The 18,193-nt window shown below is 41.4% G+C and overlaps 1 protein-coding gene across 2 annotated transcripts in view; it reads left to right on the top strand.

Annotated features, from left to right (window-relative positions):
• The window catches only part of LOC143923475 (guanylate-binding protein 6-like), a 109,581-nt gene extending 104,715 nt beyond the window's left edge, over window positions 1-4,866 (top strand). For both annotated transcript variants that reach the window (XM_077447162.1, XM_077447161.1), the window contains exon 13: window positions 2,626-4,866. In XM_077447162.1, the coding sequence (XP_077303288.1) occupies window positions 2,626-2,718 (93 nt within the window). In that variant the 3' untranslated portion in view covers window positions 2,719-4,866. The remainder of the gene's footprint in view (window positions 1-2,625) is intronic.
• Window positions 4,867-18,193: the final 13,327 nt, after the last annotated feature.

Genomic DNA, 18,193 nt, shown 5'->3' with positions numbered 1-18,193 from the left:
CCTCTCCAATGATCATTAATGAGGTCTATATCGTAGAAAATGAGTCCTGCGAGGTCTTTACCATTAGGGAATTACAATTCATATTCTTTATCTCCATCTTTTGTTTCATCATGGATTCCTTCTGGTACCCTTTGTCTAAGAACTTTTTAATCAGGCAAATGTGACCCACACCAAATTGCTAGCACTGTCAGGGGACTGGAGACAGATTGTGTTTTCCTACTATGTAGGAACAGCGATATGTCTCCTCCCCCAGTGAGTCACATCCCCATACAGTTAGAATCCCTTGCAAGGGAACACATTTAACCCCTTAACCACCCCCTAGTGTTAACCCCTTCCCTGCCATTTATATGTAATCAGTGCATATTTATAGCACTGATTGCTGTATAAATGTCAATGGTCCCAAAAAATGTGTCAAAAGTGTCCGACCTGTCCGCCACAATGTCGCAGATCACCATCATTACTAGTACCAAATGGCCTGGTCAGGAAGGGGGTAAGTTCTTCTATGGCTGAAGTGGTTAAAGGCACAGGGGTGCACTGAACACCCAGCACATAGCACCATGGCAGTGAAGATGTCCGGTGTGCCCCTCACCAATATTCCATCAGTACAAACAAATGGCCCCTGCCCCCACTAATTACTGGCCTTTGCAGCAAGGAGCACATGGAAGGGCGACACGTGGCAAACAAAAACCAAAGAACCAAGGAAATTTCCCAGCTCTACTTACCAACCAGTCTGCAATCAATCAAATTAACCAGGGTGCCGTGAACAGGTTAATTCGGTTGGTTGTAGGCTGGCCAGTAAGTAGAACTGGGAATTTTCTTTGTTTTTGTTTGACACGCGTCGCACTTCCATGGGCTCCTTACTGCAAAGGCCAGTCATAGGTGTGATGGACTCTTTACCCCGACCTCCGAAGGACACAGCGATCACAGATCCCGGCCAATGCCTGCCGTAGGGGGCAAGTGGGAAGCGCAAACACAGCTGTAGCCATCATTCGGCTATAGGGTGATCGGAAAGAGGTTAATTTAGAGCATTTAGAGATTCATCTTTAGATTTTTAGATATTGTTTTAATGAAAAGAAAAAAATATATATTTTTAAAGAATAAATTACAAGACAGACGACAGAAACAATAAAATAAATAGGATTAAAAGATAAAATTATTTATTGGTGGTCCCAGGATTACATTGCTTTTCTTTCATGTATTTTTTTTTCTATATCTACTTGCCAACTGCAATACGTATATATACGTTGCGGCCTGCAAGTGGTTTACCGGAGTTATGGCTGAAGCTTTATTTTTTCAGTTGGCAGCTGGCTTTCTCATGAAAGTGGTCCAAGTGGCTCATTAGCCGCTGGAACGCTTTCAGAGCAGCAGGAGGGGTCGCCCCCTCTTGCAGCTCACCGGTGTTTCTCAGGCTTACTGTTTTGTAGCTTTCCAGATGGTCTCTGATCACCTCTATGGCCTCGGAGGACCAGAGTGACGTCATGGCTAAACAAATTCTGTTTTTTATTTTTTTTAAAGCAAAAGTCAACCTTTTTATGTTTTTATGTCTTTTTGACCCCAGATCTCCACATAAAGAGGACCTGTCATCCTTATTTCTATTACAAAGGATGTTTACATTCTTTGTAATAGGCATAAAAGTGATAAAAAAAAATGAAAGGAACGGTGTAAAAAAAAAAAAAAAAAAGAAAAAAAAATGTTAGGTGCCCCCATCTCTCCGCGATCGCATGCAAAAGCGAACGCATATGTAAGTCACGCATGTAAATGGTGTTTGCACCAAATGTGAGGTATCGCCGCAAATTTTACAGCGTGAGCAATAATTCTAGAACTAAATCTCCTCGTGTAACCTGTAAAAAAATGTAAAGTTTCGCCTATGGAGATTTTTAAGTACAGTAATTTGTCTCCATTCCAGGAATGTGCGCCATTTTAAAGTGTGACATGTTAGGTATCTATTTACTCAGCATAACATCATCTTTCATGTATTAAAAAAACTGGGGGATATATTGTGCTTTCTTTTTTCTTTCATTAATTAAACTGTATTTTTTCTACTTTTCCTACAAATACCGTGTGACATAAAAAAATGCAACAATCACCATTTTGTTCCCTAGAGTCTCTGCTAAAAATATTTATATAATGTTTGGGGGTTCTAAGAAATCTTCTAGTGACAACTACTGATTTAAACATGTAAATAGACATGTGCAGGAGGAAACAATTTGTAATGTTTCGTTTGGATTCGTAATTTACATAAATTAGCTCAGGTAAATTAGTTTAACTTTTTTAATTCATTTTCAGAATTAATTGATTACAATTTTCTGAATTCCAATTAATTCAGATTATATTCAAATTGCATTCCATTTGAATAAAATTCCATTCCACATCAAATTTATTCTATTCAAAATTAGAATATTGGATGATGGTTATATTATTCTATTCCATTCTTTTCTTATCGTAAATTCGGATAAATCTAGAATTCCAAATAACAAAAAATTTGGCCGAATTTCAGTTTGAATGAAACAAACTGCACATGTCTACTTGTAAACAAGAAGTGCCAGAAAAGGCTTGGTCTCCAAGTGGATATATACTGTATATTAACAAACAATATCTTATTGTTTTTTTTTTGTATTCCTGCAGCAAGAATCGGTGCAACGAGACTTTAACATTTTCACGCATCCCACCGCAAACCCTTTTCGTGGATTTACTGAGCTTTTTGGAAAAAAAAAATAGCAACGGACATAAGAAAATGTGTCTCCAGCCAAAACTTCATGTTATTTTTGATTGATTGAGGAAGAGCTAAAATTTCTGTCAATATTTACTGCAGTATGTGGCCCTTTATAGGAGACGTCCTCTCACTTCCATTTTTAGTGATAATGTGACACTAGGACAGGAAATGTGGGACAGAGACAGCAAGAAAAACTACATTTTTGGGTAGGTTTTTTTTGGCAACCACACCACTGACACCACTGTAATGGGAGCAACTAAACACTGAATGGGAGCATTACCCCACTTCCACCAATATAATCTAGAGGACTGTACCACTGACACCAATATATTGGGTGTGCTACACCACTGACACCACTGTAATGAGAGCACCTAAACACTGACACCACTGTAATGAGAGCACTACACCACTGACACCACTGTAATGAGAGCACTACACCGCTGACACCACTGTAATGAGAGCACTGCACCACTGGCACCAATGTAATGAGGAAATTATCTCCCCCACTGACATTGATATATTAGAAGTACTGCCCCACTGTCGCCAGTTAATTAGTGGACCATAGTGGATTCGTTTTCAGGACTTGCTGGTGCCTTATGTTACACTAATGTAATGGGGACGACAGACCTAACCAGGACAGGGGCTTTTGGAGAGGACTGGGAGCAAGCCTCTTACACACTGACTATGGGCCCTGGATTTTAAGGGAACACTACTCTTTGGGAGGTGTATGCCTGGAGGACCCTTGGAGTAATGGTACTTTGGATTAACCGCTTCCGGACCAGCTGCCGCAGTTATACTGTGACAGGCTGGCTCCCCTGCGAGAGCCATCATAGCTGTACATCGCCACTTTAAGATACCTCCAGTGGAGCATGCACGTGCCCAAAGCATGTCCATGGAGTCGTTGCGAGTGCCCGGTGGTCACGAAGACTGCCGGGCACCCGTAATTGCTTGTTACAGAACGGAGAAGTGTGTGTGTGTGTGTGTGTGTGTGTGTAAACACGCAAATCCCGCTTCTCTCAGGGGCGAGGAGACTGATCATGTGTTCATACTTTCATTTGGTGGTATTTATTCACGACTCTGTTTTTTATTTTTTGGAAATTTGGAAAAAAAACAGTATTTTCTTTATTCTATTTTAAAGGAAATCCAATAAAATCTAAATTTGTCATAAATTTAAGCCAAAATGTATTCTGCTACATGTTTTTGATAAAAAAATTCTGTTAAGTGTATAATAATTGGTTCACGTGATCAAGGACATATGTACGCATATGATCATGTACAGATGGGACATGTGATTTTACTGTTATATATGTGGGGGACATGTGTTTTGGGGATCATTACTATGTGGGGACATGTGTTTTGGGGACACGTGTATTTTACTGTGGTGTGTTGTGTGTTTTACTAGACTGGTGATCAGTGGGTAAAAAGATGTAAAAAAAACAGCTCATACTCACTGATCACCAGCTAGTTGCAGAGATCCGCTCTCCTCTCCTCAGCGACAACTTCCATGTGAGGAGAGGAGAGCCGATCACCTAGCAACCGGCTGTTTGTTTACATCACATGATGGCCGTGATTGGACACGGCCTTCATGTGATCAGGAGGGCCAATAACAGAGCCCCCCTGTCGACTTAAGATGCGCCGTGTCCAGGTGACACGAGCGCATCAGGATCGCACCGCTGCGCGGGAACGCGCGCACGTGATCCCGCTCCTTCTGAGGGATGTTCCTGAATGTCCACTCAGAAGGAGAGAGCGCCCATCCAGCCGTACATGTGCAGTGGCCGGGTGGAAAGTGGTTAATCACAACATTGTCATCTGGATGGCTAGTTGTATAATTATTCTTCATGTCTATAGTATATGGCAGGGATATGCAATTAGCGGACCTCCAGCTGTTGCAAAACTACAAGTCCCATCATGCCTCTGCCTCTGGGTGTCATGGTTGTAGCTGTCAGAGTCTTGCTATGCCTTATGGGACTTGTAGTTCTGCAACAGCTGGAGGTCCGCTAATTGCATATCCCTGGTATATGGTATGTTGACTGTTTTGTTAATTATATTTCTGTATACAATTTCCTTTGCATACGATAATGTGATCAGACTCATGTGACCTGGTGTATTATAAATTCTGTGTGAGTTTTCAATAAAGAGTTCCAATTCCCATACATGCTATTGCCGGCTAGTTTTGTAAAAATTTGATAAAAATCTGTTCAGATCAATGTCAACATTTAACCCTCTAGGCACCCCAACGGGTATATCCATTTAGTCTCATTTTGAGACACCCTTACCTTCTTATTATCGCCTCTCCAATGAATATTAATGAGGTCTATACCGTAGAAAATTAGTCCTGCGGGGTCCTTATTGTGAAACTCGACGAAGGGTCTAGAAAGGTTATTTTAGAAGAATAATAGGGCCCCAGGCGCTGCCTCATATATATATATATATATATATATATATATATATATATATATATTATATAGGCTAAAACAATATTATGGGGGGCCTCTAAAGTCCTCTTTGCTAATCAAGGTTGGAGGCCCTTCTACACAATGGGAGGACCAGAATATCTTCTCTAGTAGTGAGATCACACTACCTATATTTTTTCAGACTGAAACATCCGGTGAGACTATCGACAAAATATATGCAATGTTCCCCTATATTAAGTGTGTGTGCAATTAACGCTTAAAAAAACTGGTTAAAACACCCCGTTCTCTACGTACAGCCTATTTGTATAAAGCAATACAGAGTATAGGGATGAATTAGATCAATGAACTGTGATACACAAATATAAAGGAATATCAATATCAAACAGGAAAAAATATATATATAAATTACTTTTATATATTTATATATGTAATTTATATATATTTTTCCTGTTTTCATATTTTTCCTGTTTTTTCATATTTTTCATATTTTTCCTGTTTGATATTGATATTCCTTTATATTTGTGTATCCCAATATCCATTTGGGAACTGGTGTTGTTCTTCTTCTTTACCAGTAGGGAATCCCGATTCATACATACAAAAACCTCTATATATTTAATCGATGTATGTAATTTGTGTAACTAACATTTTTATTTACACTTTAGCAGCATGTATTGTATGTTGTAGTCGGATCCCTGTTAGGTATTGACCATCTATTAAATGTTAAGGACCCTAGAAGTGTGCTAGTCTTGTGGTCTTTATTTAATTCATGATTGCAGCTGAACTGCACTGAGTTCGGTCCCAGCAGGTTTGGTGAACTTCAAAGATGCTGAACTAGAACCCCATTAAAATCAATAGGAGCTGAACCTGTCATATTAAAAATGCTCATTTTCTGGACTATTTGGAAGGGGGTGGGGGTCTAAAAATAGTAGGTGGGTGGACACTGACCTGGGGAAAATGTACCAATGCCAATTCGAACATTTTTTATTTGGCCAGGAGCAGTTTTTTTTTCATGCCCACGTGTTGATGAGGACAAGGGTCTCCTCCCCAAAACCTTTGAAAAATTATGTGTTCTTAGGGGTGGTGGACCGTATGGGGAACCAGTTCCCCTGGCTCAGCACCTGTTGGATTGGCAAAGTCTGATGGGGAACAAAGAGACTCGTTCCCCACCAGGTTTTCCTTGCTTTTTATTGACAGCACATGGCAGTGGGAGGATTCAAAAGGTGCTATTGGAACTAATAGGGGCTCAGCCAAAATTGGAGTGGACCTGATGGAGAACTTCCAGTGTGGCGATGCATCTGTTTCAAACGGGTACATGAAAAAAAATTACAATTCTCCTAATTCTTCCATTCTTTTTAACCAGGACACAAAACAGCAATAAACACCCTTCAACACCGAACCCAAAGAGTTCAAAAAGGAATTTTGAGTGGAGTTTTAATTTAAAACATAAAGTAGCTCATGATTTCTCAAACTAATGTTGTATTTGTTAACTATTTGCTTTGTTATGGGACAGCAGGGACAGCAAGCAGCAGTAACACTTAGGGCTCATGCAGACAGGGCATTCGAAAAAACGAGCTGCAAAGCCACTACCAATGCCATGAAAAAGCGGCTGTAAAAATGTGCTTTTAGTAGCTTTTTGCATTGGTGTTAATGCATGTTTAGCTGTGCTAGCTTTTAGCAGCGTTTCTCTGCCTCTACAGGAAGTTCCCGTGTTATGATCATCCGAGTTACGAATGACTGCTACTTACGAACAGCCTCAATGCCGGCCGCTTGTACTCGACACTGGTCCTGGATACCTCCAAGCAGCTATCTTGCAGCACCGGACACATCCTACACTGTAGTACTACATGTAATGCATGGCCAGAAGAGCCTCAGATAACATATCTGCATGCACAGAAGCGCCGGGAACATCCCACATCCCTGCACAGGCTGAAGTTACACTTACAAATGCAGTGTTCCAACTTACACACAAATTCCACTTACGAACAAATATACAGTACTTATTGTGTTTGTAACTCCGGTACTGCCTGTATTCAAAATCAATGGTTTCCTATGAGAGCTCATTGATTTGAATAGAAGTCGCACCACAAATCAGATCAGGAGGGAGGGAACCCTCACCAAAATGGAAAAAAAAACTGGCATGGGGTTCCCCCCAAGAGAATACCAGACCCTTCGGTCTAGTATGGATTTTAAGGGGAACCCCCACACCAAAAAAATTGGCATGGGATCCCCCCAAACTCCATACCAGACCCTTATCCGAGCATGTAGCCCAGCAGGAAAGGGGGGAGGGGTGAGCGAGTGCCCCCCGGACCATACCAGGTCACATGACTTCAACATGGGGGAGGGTGGGTACTTTGGGACAGGAGGGGCCCTGCGCCTCACCCCAAAGCACATTGTCCCCATATTGATGGGGACAGGGGCCTCTTCCAGACAACCCTGGCCGGTGGTTGTCAGTGTCTGTGGGCAGGGGGGGAAGGGATGAACCAAACACCCCCCCTGTTCGGTTCGCATCAGAGCATGTGAACAGGCAAAAAATTTGTTTGAACATGCGAACACCGTTAAAGTCTATGGGACACGAACATGAATAATCAAAATTGCTCATTTTAAAGGCTTATATGCATGGCATTGTCATAAAAAGTGTTTGGGGACCTGGGTTCTGCCCCAGGGGACATGTATCAATGCAAAAAAAAGTTTTAAAAATGTCAGTTTTTTCGGGAGCAGTGATTTTAATAATGTTTAAAGTGAAACAATAAAAGTGTAATATGCCTTGAAATTTTGTATCGGGGGTGTCTATAGTATGCCTGTAAAGGGGCGCATGTTTCCCATGTTTAGAACAGGCTGACAGCAAAATGACATTTCTAAAGGAAAAAAAGTAATTTAAAACTACTCGCAGCTATAATGTATATAAATAAATTTATCTATAAATCTATAAATTGGGCCTGGTATGGAATTTAAGGGGACCCCCACGCATTTTTTTTTTTTACATTTTGGTTTGGGGTTCCCCTGTGGGGAAATTCCATGCCGTTTTTATCAATGAACTTTCATGTATATTGTTGGACCGACAATTCATTATAACCGCGAGTAGTTTTATATAAATTTATTTAAATGACTTTTTTCCTTTAGAAATGTAATTTTGCTGTTAGACTGTTCTAAACATGGGAAACGTACACCCCTTTACAGGCATACTATAGACACCGCCCATGTATGAAATTTAAAAGAGTATTACACTTTTATTGTTTCACTTTAAGCATTATTAAAATCACTGCTCCCGAAAAAACTGCTGTTTTTAAAACTTTTTTTTGCATTGACACATGTCCCCTGGGGCAGGACCCAGATCCCCAAACACTTTTTATGACAATACCATGCATAAAAGCCTTTAAAATTAGCACTTTTGATTTCTCCCATAGACTTTTAAAGGGTGTTCCGTGGCTTTCAAATTTGCCACGAACACCCCAAATTGTTCGCTGTTCGGCAAACTGGTGAACAACCAATGTTCAAGTCTAACTCATGTTTGACTCGAACATAAAGCCCATCCCTAGCGGGGGTCTTATGAGAAACTGGATAAATTAAAGAATAGACAACACAACACCTTTGGCTGGATAAAGATTGTCCGTGGCCATTTTATTAATACATTTTTTATAAAAATACTTAAATATCATTTAAACACACAACCAGCTTAGCCACTACGGCTCAAGCTGGGACATTTAGGAGGGAAATACACCCAGAAGACCCCTAAAACCACAGCCATTTAAATGGAGGCATGGAGACCTGTATTGGAAATATCCAAGGCAATGTCAGATAGGTGGACCCCGTCGCCCCTATACAGCCCAGGGAGACCTCCTTCCAACTTTGTGTGCCTGTAAGAAAAGCCTGCAAAAGAACCGAAGAATAATTTTACTGCTCTGTTCAGCCTCTTCTTTCCAGCAGACACAGGAAAAAGGAATTTTGGGGATGAGGCCCTTGTCCCCATCAAGATGAGGACACGGTGCTTTGGGGGAGCCCATGTTGGCTCGTCCCCCCTTCTTTCCTGGCCTGCCAGGCTGCTTGTTTGGATAAGAGTCTGGTATGGATTTTGGGGATTAAAAATATCTTAACACGCAGTCATTAATGTCTAAACCGCTGGCAAAAAAGTGAGTACACCCCTAAGCGAAAATGTCCAAATTAGGTCCAATTAGCCATTTTTCCTCCCTGGTGTCATGTGACTCGTTAGTGTTAAAAGTGAATGGGGAGCAGGTGCGTTAAATTTGGTGTTATTGCTCTCACTCTCTCATACTGGTCACTGGAAGTTCAACGTGGCACCTCATGGCAAATAACACTCTGAGAATCTGAAAAAAAGAATCGTTGCTCTACATAAAGATGGCCTAGGCTATAAGAAGATTGCCAAGGCCCTGAAACTGAGCTGCAGACTATACAGCGGTTTAACAGGAAAGGGTCCATTCAGAACAGGTTTCGCCATGGTCACCCAAAGAAGTTCAGTGCACATGCTCAGCGTCAGAGGTTGTCTTTGGCATATAGACGTATGAGTGCTGCCAGCATTGCTGCAGAGGTTGAAGAGCTGGGGTGTCAGCCTATCAGTGCTCAGACCATATGCCGCACACTGCATCAAATTGGTCAGCATGGCTGTTGTCCCAGAAGGAAGTCTCTTCTAAGATGATGCACATGAAAGCCTGCAAACAGTTTGCTGAAGACAAGAAAACTAAAGACATGGATTATTGATAAACGTATTCGATTCAGATGGTGTCAAGCATGTGTGCCAGCAACCGGGTGAGAAGTACAAAGACAAGTGTGGTGGTGGGAGTGTCATTGTCTGGGCCTACTTGAGTGCTGTCATCACTGGGGAGCTACAGGTCATTGAGGGAACCATGAATGTCAACATGTACTGTGACATACTGAATCAGAGAATGATCCCCTTCCTTCGGAGATTGGGCTGCAGGGCAGTATTCCAACATGATAACCACCCCAAACACACCTCCGAGATGACCACTGCCTTGCTAAAGAAGCTGAGGGTAAAGGTGATGGACTGGACAAGCATGTCTCCAGACCTAAACCCTATTGAGCATCTGTGGGGCATCCTGAAAAGGAAGATGGGGGAGCACAAGGTCTCTAACATCGACCAGCTTCGTGATGTCATCATGGAGGAGGGGAAGAGGACTCCAGTGGCAAACTGTGAAGCTCGGATGACCTCCATGCCCAAGAGGAAAGTGCTGGAAAATAATGATAGCCACACAAAATATTGACACTTTGGGCCCAATTTGGAAATTTTCACTTAAGGGTGTACTCACTTTTGTTACCAGCGGTTTAGACATTAATGGCTGTGTGTTAAGTTAATTTGAGGGGACAGCAAATTTACACTGTTATCTAAGCTGTTCACTAATTGACATTGTAACAAAGTGTAATTTCTTTAGTGTTGCCACAAGAAAAGATATAATAAAACATTTACAAAAATGTGCGAGGTGTATTCACATTTGTGAGATACTGTATATATCAATACATTGCTTACACAGTATATATATATATATATATATATATATATATATATATAAATATATATTCTACACTGACTACACTGTATATATGTATATACTAAACTGCCTGCATGCCACTAACTAACCAGTCTAATCTAGCTCAAGTTCCAATCTCTCTCCATTAATGCACACTATACACGGCTACCTTATATAGTGTGGGGTGTGGACAACGATTTCACCAAATGCAGATTGCGCTGTGATTGGCCAAAGCATGCAGGGCAGGTGCATGCTTTGGCCAATCAGCAGCCGTCAATGCACTGCGATCTCGCAGTGCATTATGGGGAGCTCCGCAGCTCTCAAATTTGCAGTGAACGCCCCATATGTTTGTTTGTTCTGCGAAAAAAATGAACACTTGATGTTCGAGTCAAACCTACGTTCGAATCGAACATCGAGACCATTCCTACTATTAATATATATTATTTTTGCATCCTTTTTGTGGTGTGATGTCCATGGACAATATCCTAAAGATACACAAGTATATATATGGGGGCAGTGACAAGCCCTACAGCCAACACTACAGTGGGGATCGAAAGTTTGGGCACCCCAGGTAAAAATCTGTATTAATGTGCATAACGAAGCCAAGGAAAGATGGAAAAATCTCCAAATGGCATCAAATTACAGATTAGACATTCTTATAATATGTCAAAAAAAGTTAGATTTTATTTCCATCATTTACACTTTCAAAATGACAGAAAACAAAAAAATGGCGCCTGCAAAAGTTTGGGCACCCTGCAGAATTTATAGCATGCACTGCCCCCTTTGCAAAGCTGAGACCTGCCAGTGTCATGGATTGTTCTCAATCATCGTCTGGGAAGACAAGGTGATGTCAATCTCAAAGGTTTTAATTGGCCAGGCTCATCTGACCTTGCCCCAACAATCAGCACCATGGGTTCTTCTAAGCAGTTGTCTAGAAAACTGAAACTGAAAATAGTTGACACTCACAAAGCTGGAGAAGGCTATAAGAAGATAGCAAAGTGTTTTCAGATGTCAATATCCTCTGTCCGGAATGTAATTAAGAAATGGCAGTCATCAGGAACAGTGGAAGTTAAAGCAAGATCTGGAAGACCAAGAAAAATATCAGACAGAAAAGCTCGCAGGATTGTGAGAAAAGCAATTCAAAACCCACGTTTGACTGCACGATCCCTCTAGAAAGGTCTGGCAGACACTGGAGTTTTGGTACACTATTCCACTATAAAGAGATACTTGTACAAATATGGTCTTCATGGAAGAGTCATCAGTAGAAAACCTCTTCTACGTCCTCACCACAAAAATAAGCGTTTGAACTTTGCAAATGAACATATAGACAAGCCTGAGGCATTTTTAAAATAAGTTCTGTGGACCGATGAGGTTAAAATATAACTTTTTGGCCGGAATGAGCAAAGGTACGTTTGGAGAAAAAAATGTCTCAGAATTTAATGAAAAGAACCTCTGTCCAACTGTTAAGCATGGGGGTGGATCAATCATGCTTTGGGGTTGTATTGCAGCCAGTGGCACAGGGAACATTTCACGAGTAGAAGGAAAAATGGATTCAATAAAATTTCAGCAAATTTTGGATGGTAACTTGATGCCATCTGTGAAAAAGCTGAAGTTAAAGAGAGGATGGCTTCTACAAATGGATAATGATGCTAAACGCACCCCAAAATCCACGGGGGATTACATCAAGAGGTGTAAACTGAAGGTTTTGCCATGACCTGCACAATCTCCTGACCTCAACATTATTGAAAATCTATGGCTAGACCTTAAAAGAGCAGTGCGTGACAGACAGCCCAGAAATCTCAAAGAACTGGAACACTTTTGTAAGGAACAATGGGCAAAGATACCGCAAACAAGAATTGAAAGACTTTTGGCTGGCTACAAAAAGCATTTACAAGCTGTGATACTTGCCAAAGGGGGCAGTACAAGATATTAACTCTGCAGGGTGCCCAAACTTTTGCAGACGCCATTTTTTTGCTTTGTGTAATTTTGAAAGTGTAAATGGTGGAAATAAAATCTAACTTTTTTGACATATTATGAGAATGTCTAATCTGTAATTTGATGCCATTTGGAGATTTTTCCATCTTTCCTTGACTTCGTTATGCACATTAATACACATTTTTACCTGGGGTGCCCAAACTTTCGATCCCCACTGTAAGTCCGCCTATGTTACTGGACATTCTAGAAAGGATAGCTTCTCCCAATATGAGTACACTGCTACTGTGGTTAGGTACCAATGCACAAATGAGAAACAGTCAGTGAAGGTCAATTACTGATAAGGAAGTGACAAATTGAATAAAATAAATATTGTAACTAAATAATAACTAATAAAATTAACAGATAATTATTACTAAGTGATCAAAAGTCCATAAGTGATGATGATAACCAAAAAAGGTTAATTATTATCTGGTAATAAATCAAAATAATATAAAATAAAGTTCATGCAAAAATTTGTTGAAAACTGTAGACTCTAAGGTGATATAAACAGGACACCCCAAGGAAATGTGACAAGATGAAAGTGCCTCCACCACAGCAAACACTGCCACTTATTACAGGGGACCACAGTATGTAGATGGCTATTACCCCAGCACGGGATCTTTATGGTGTACACTGAACTCAGCCTCAGCAGTGAGGGTCCTCACTCATGTCAGATCGGGCCACGGTAATAGAATCCCCATAGAACAACAAAGGCTCACAGTAGTGTAAAACCCTTAATATTTATTTTGTTTAACATAAGACAAATACACACTTACATTTGGGTAGATAAAATACAGCAAAAAAAAAAGAATCGGTCTCAAATAACCCGGTTGCTTCCGGGACTAGGCATGTAGCAGTGACGTCAGTGCATCGCTCCTCCTCCCTATGCATTTTGTCATACAACAGGACATCGTCACGGGGCATGAGCGGCGTCCTGACACACCGCTTATATACAGAATGGATAACAAAGCCTCAGTCTGAGTCCTGGAAAGGAGCCGATGGGCGCCATCTTGGTCAAGGGAAAACATAAAAACATACATATCGGAGTATCCACGTAGTGAGGGCAGATAATAAGTAGTCAAATACTGCTTAAAAAACTTAAAGAAAGCATAAAAAAGATTGTAATGAAGGTATCCACTTGCTACTGGCTTACATGAATAGCTTAAGGGGTACTTATCACACAAAATAAAAAGGCATTCATGAAATCAAATTCAAAAACGACAATGCATCACCAAACACGAAAAGTGTCAGTGCTGCAAAACAAAGCAGTCAAAAATCCCTTCACTGCCAAGGACTGCCAAATCGGCGCTTAGACTGTAAATGCTGCCAGGATCACACCATCGATTACCGTCTGCACATAAATCAACATAGATCCTTCAGCAGCCCAATTGAACATACAAAAATGATAAATATTTATAAGGACGATACTATTTAAATGGTATTGGATGGGTCCCTGTTGTGTACAGTGAGATAGTGTTTTGACACTGAATGTTTGGTGAAACCCTTGCATATGTTGTTTACATGTTCGTTTAAGCCAGGGGTGCCCAACCAGTGGCCCGGCGGCCACATGTGACCCGCGGAGCCCTCTGATGTGGCCCGCGACCTCCTGCTCTGGGATGGAGGGTTGGCAAGCCCAGATTGTGGGTTGCCAACCCGCCATCCCAGAGCATCAGTTCTGTGAATAAATCCACTGGTAGAGCTTCTGTTAAAAAAAAAAAAAAAGCCACTGGTAAAGGAAGCCGATGTTTCCTGTATAGCACGAACTCCTATCACAGGTGGAGTGACACCAAATGCGATCTGTCTGAGACAACAGCCAGCGATACCTGAATGGAAAACTGTTATTAAAGGTAAGTTTATTACTTAAATCACAGTGTATATATGGGTATATCTGTTCTGCGGTAGTTACTGGGCTGCTTTCAAACTGATCCGCGGGTGTAGCGCAGAGCATCTGCGGATTATCTACACTGAGCCATAGACTTCTGTTATTACCTGCAAGATTAGTGCACTTTCAGAAAGTGCACCACACCCATAGGATATAATAGAAGTCTATGGCAAAGTACAGCTAACCTGCAGGAAAGCCACAGGTGAACTTGTCTGCACCCTCTGTGTGGGTAAACCACAGCGCATCAGTGTGAAAACAGCCTTAGACCCCATTTACACTATTGGTCTGACCCTCTGTTCACCTCTATCGAACCGCAGATGTAAATGGACTTGTGGCCATTTACACCCCACTTGCCTCCAATCGGATTCATCTTCTTCTATCTGGGAAGATGGGATCCAAGGGCCCATAGAGTAGAATGGGTTGTATCCGTGTCGGCTCTGCATATGCACAATGGACATGGAACAGTCCTCTTTCTGCTCCACTCATTGTGGCCTGTGACCAGGTACCAAGTCACTTAAGTGGCCCTCGCTCTTCAAAAGGTTGGGCACCCCTGGTTTAAGCGAACCTGCAATGGTACATATTACAGGCCACACGGATATTGAAGCATATAAGCAACTCCAACAGTGGAGCAAGTGATAAAAGGCTCAATGGAAAAACTTTTGGAAGTAAAAGTTGAAATAAAATTTGTAGTCCTTGTCCAGCATCCATTTAGTGAGCAGACCTGACACTTCCTGCATTGATAGTAGCCGGTAAGTTCAGAAAAGAAGGTAGGTCTACTAATAGGAGGGTTCAAAACATTAGGAGCCAATTTATCCTTCAGAGATGGCTCACCCCTGAAGACCACCTGGGGTTTATCAGGCAAAATTGATTTTAATACCCTATAATTTTTAGGGACATGCCAGTGTTTATTCTTGATGTCTTTAACACTGGAGTGTTGACAGGAGAAAATAGTGATAAATGGACTACGATAAGTGTCGCTGTCATGACTGCCAACCTTCTCTTTCAAAAAATCGTTACAATTGAAATTTTTAACCTGATCCAAGATGTTAATGAGAGACTCGAGGGCATAGCCTTTAGCCACAAATCTTTGGGTCAGAACATGTGCCTGAGTCAAAAAAGCACTCTCCTCAGTGCAATTGCGCTTTAATCTTAAAGATTGGCTCTTAGGCACAGATCTAAGCCAAGAGACATGGTGGCAACTATCATTTGGGATAAACAAATTTATGTCAGTGGGTTTGAAATATGTAGATGTGACAAAACTATCCACACCGACAGAAATCATAAGATCCAAAAAAAGAATTTTTTACAGGCCCGCCTCATAATTGAGATGAATACCCCTATCATTAATGTTGAGGGAGCACATAAAGTCCGAAAGGTCAGACTCACTACCGTCCCATAGGAGGAGGATGCCATCTATATAACAAACCCACAAGGTTAACTCAGGCCTTTGCAGGGCATAGGCAACATCCTCCTCCCATTTAGCAATGAATAGGTTTGCCAAACTAGGGACGTATTTAGCCCCCATAGCGACCCCCCTATCCTGATGATAGAAATGACCATCAAACCAGAAGAAGTTGTGGGTAGCTGTGTACTCCAATAACAACTTAATAAAATCAATCTGTTCATGAGGTAGGTTGGAAGCCTAATTCAAAAAGGACAACACAGCATCCAAATCCAGCTAGTGAGGAACCACCATATAGAGTAAAGTGACATCGGCCGTCACCAACCTGGTCCCCACACATGGCTTGTAATTAGAGAGAAGGTTGATGACATTCCAAGTGTCCTTCACATATGAGGGCATCATGCGCACCAAAGGTTGCAAAAATAAGTCGATATACTTGCCCACCCGGGATGTGATGGAATCAATTCCACTAACTATGGGACATCCCGGGGGACAATTAAGACTCTTATGCACCTTTGGCAGATCATATATTATCAGGATCCTGGGTGCCTTAGGCACTAAGTAAGCCCTTTCTTTCTTATTTAAAATATTCAAATTAAAACTCCTAGTGACAATTAGCTCCAATGCACTCCTATACCTTTCATTGGGATTGGACGGCAAAGAGGTATAGGTGGCATCATCTCCCAAAATGCGATACATTTCTCACATACAGTCATCTTTATTCAAGATGACTATGTCTCCCCCTTTATCTGCAGGGCGGATAACCAAATACTTATTGGCACAGAGAATCGATACCTAGATCAATATCTTTTTTGTACCTGCCAACTTTAACCTGCATGTCATCAAGACTTTTAGTGAGGGAGATAGGTGTCTCCGAGTACTCTTTAGGTATTTTGTATGTTTTCAGAACATATATTTTTGCTGGTTTATTCATACTAATTTTGATATGTGTATATTTTTTAAAATCCGATCTGAGTCCCCGGGTAGCCGCACGGCACGATTCAGTTAAGGGAGGACAGTGATTCAACCCACCTTTCTCTGACTATTAATTTTTATTTTATTTTTATATGTATTCTTTTTTAAATAGAGAGGTCCTTTAAATAGTATTGCCCTTATAAATTTTTATCATTTTTGTATGTTCAGTTGGGGTGCCGACGGATCTATGTTGATTCATGTGCAGACGGTAATCGATGGTGTGATCCTGGCAGCTTTTACAGTCTAAGCGCTGATTTGGCAGTCCTTGGCATTGAAGGGATTTTTGACTGGTTTTGTTTTGTAGCACTGACACTTTTCGTGTTTGGTGATGCATTGTCGTTTTTTAATTCGATTTCATCAATGCCTTTTTATTTTGTGTTATAGGTACCCCTTAAGCTATTCATGTCAGCAGGTAGCACGTGGATACCTTCATTAAAATCTTTTTTATGCTTTCTTTAAATTTGTTAAGAGGTATATGACTACCTATTATCTGCCCCCACTACGTGGATACTCCGATATGTATGTTTTTATGTTTTCCCTTGACCAAGATGGTGCCCATCAGCTCCTTCCTGGGACTCAGAGAGAGAATTGGTTATCCATTCTGTATATAAGCGGTGTGTCAGGACGCTACCCATGCCCCGTGATGACATCCTGTTGTATGATGAAATGCGTAGGGAGGATGAGCGACGCACTGACATCACCGCTACACACCTAGTCCCGGAAGCAACGGTCTTATTCAAGGCCGATTCTTTTTTTGCTGTATTTTATCTACCCAAATGTAAGTGTTTATTTGTCTTATGCTAATCGAAATAAATGTTAAAGAGGAAGTAAACCCTGATGAGTTTACTTCCTCTTTCATTCCCTGCGAAGGTAAAGCATAATGGACTACTATGCATCGCATAGTAGCCAATTATGTGTCACTTACCTGACACAGGAGCCAGCGAAGTCACCGCTGTCCCCTGTAGTCTGGCATATCCATTTTCTCGGTGGGGCCTCACAGCTCCGCCGCTGTCATTCGGCGAAGCCGCGATGACATCACTCCCGCGCATGCGCACGGGAGCCGAGACGTGCGGCATTGCTTGGCATCTTCGTCATCAACGATGCCACGCTCAGTGCGCCTGCGCGCCGCTGTCTACGGCGCATGCACTGTAGACAGCGGTGCCCGTCTTCGTATAGGTATAAAAAACCGTATAGGTTTGGGAGATATTTCTTGGACCTACAGGTAAGCCTTAATCTAGGCTTAAAAGTGAAAAAATTTGTTGCGCTAAAAAGCAAAATCAATCTATATAAAACAAAAATAGCTGCTAACACAAATATTGCTGGAAACAATATATA

The sequence above is a fragment of the Lithobates pipiens genome, unplaced genomic scaffold (assembly GCF_037356315.1).
Source record: "Lithobates pipiens isolate NorthernLeopardFrog02 unplaced genomic scaffold, aLitPip1_a1.2 Scaffold_22, whole genome shotgun sequence".
Classification (NCBI taxonomy): domain Eukaryota; kingdom Metazoa; phylum Chordata; class Amphibia; order Anura; family Ranidae; genus Lithobates; species Lithobates pipiens.
This window is presented reverse-complemented; position numbering and strand designations above follow the sequence as displayed.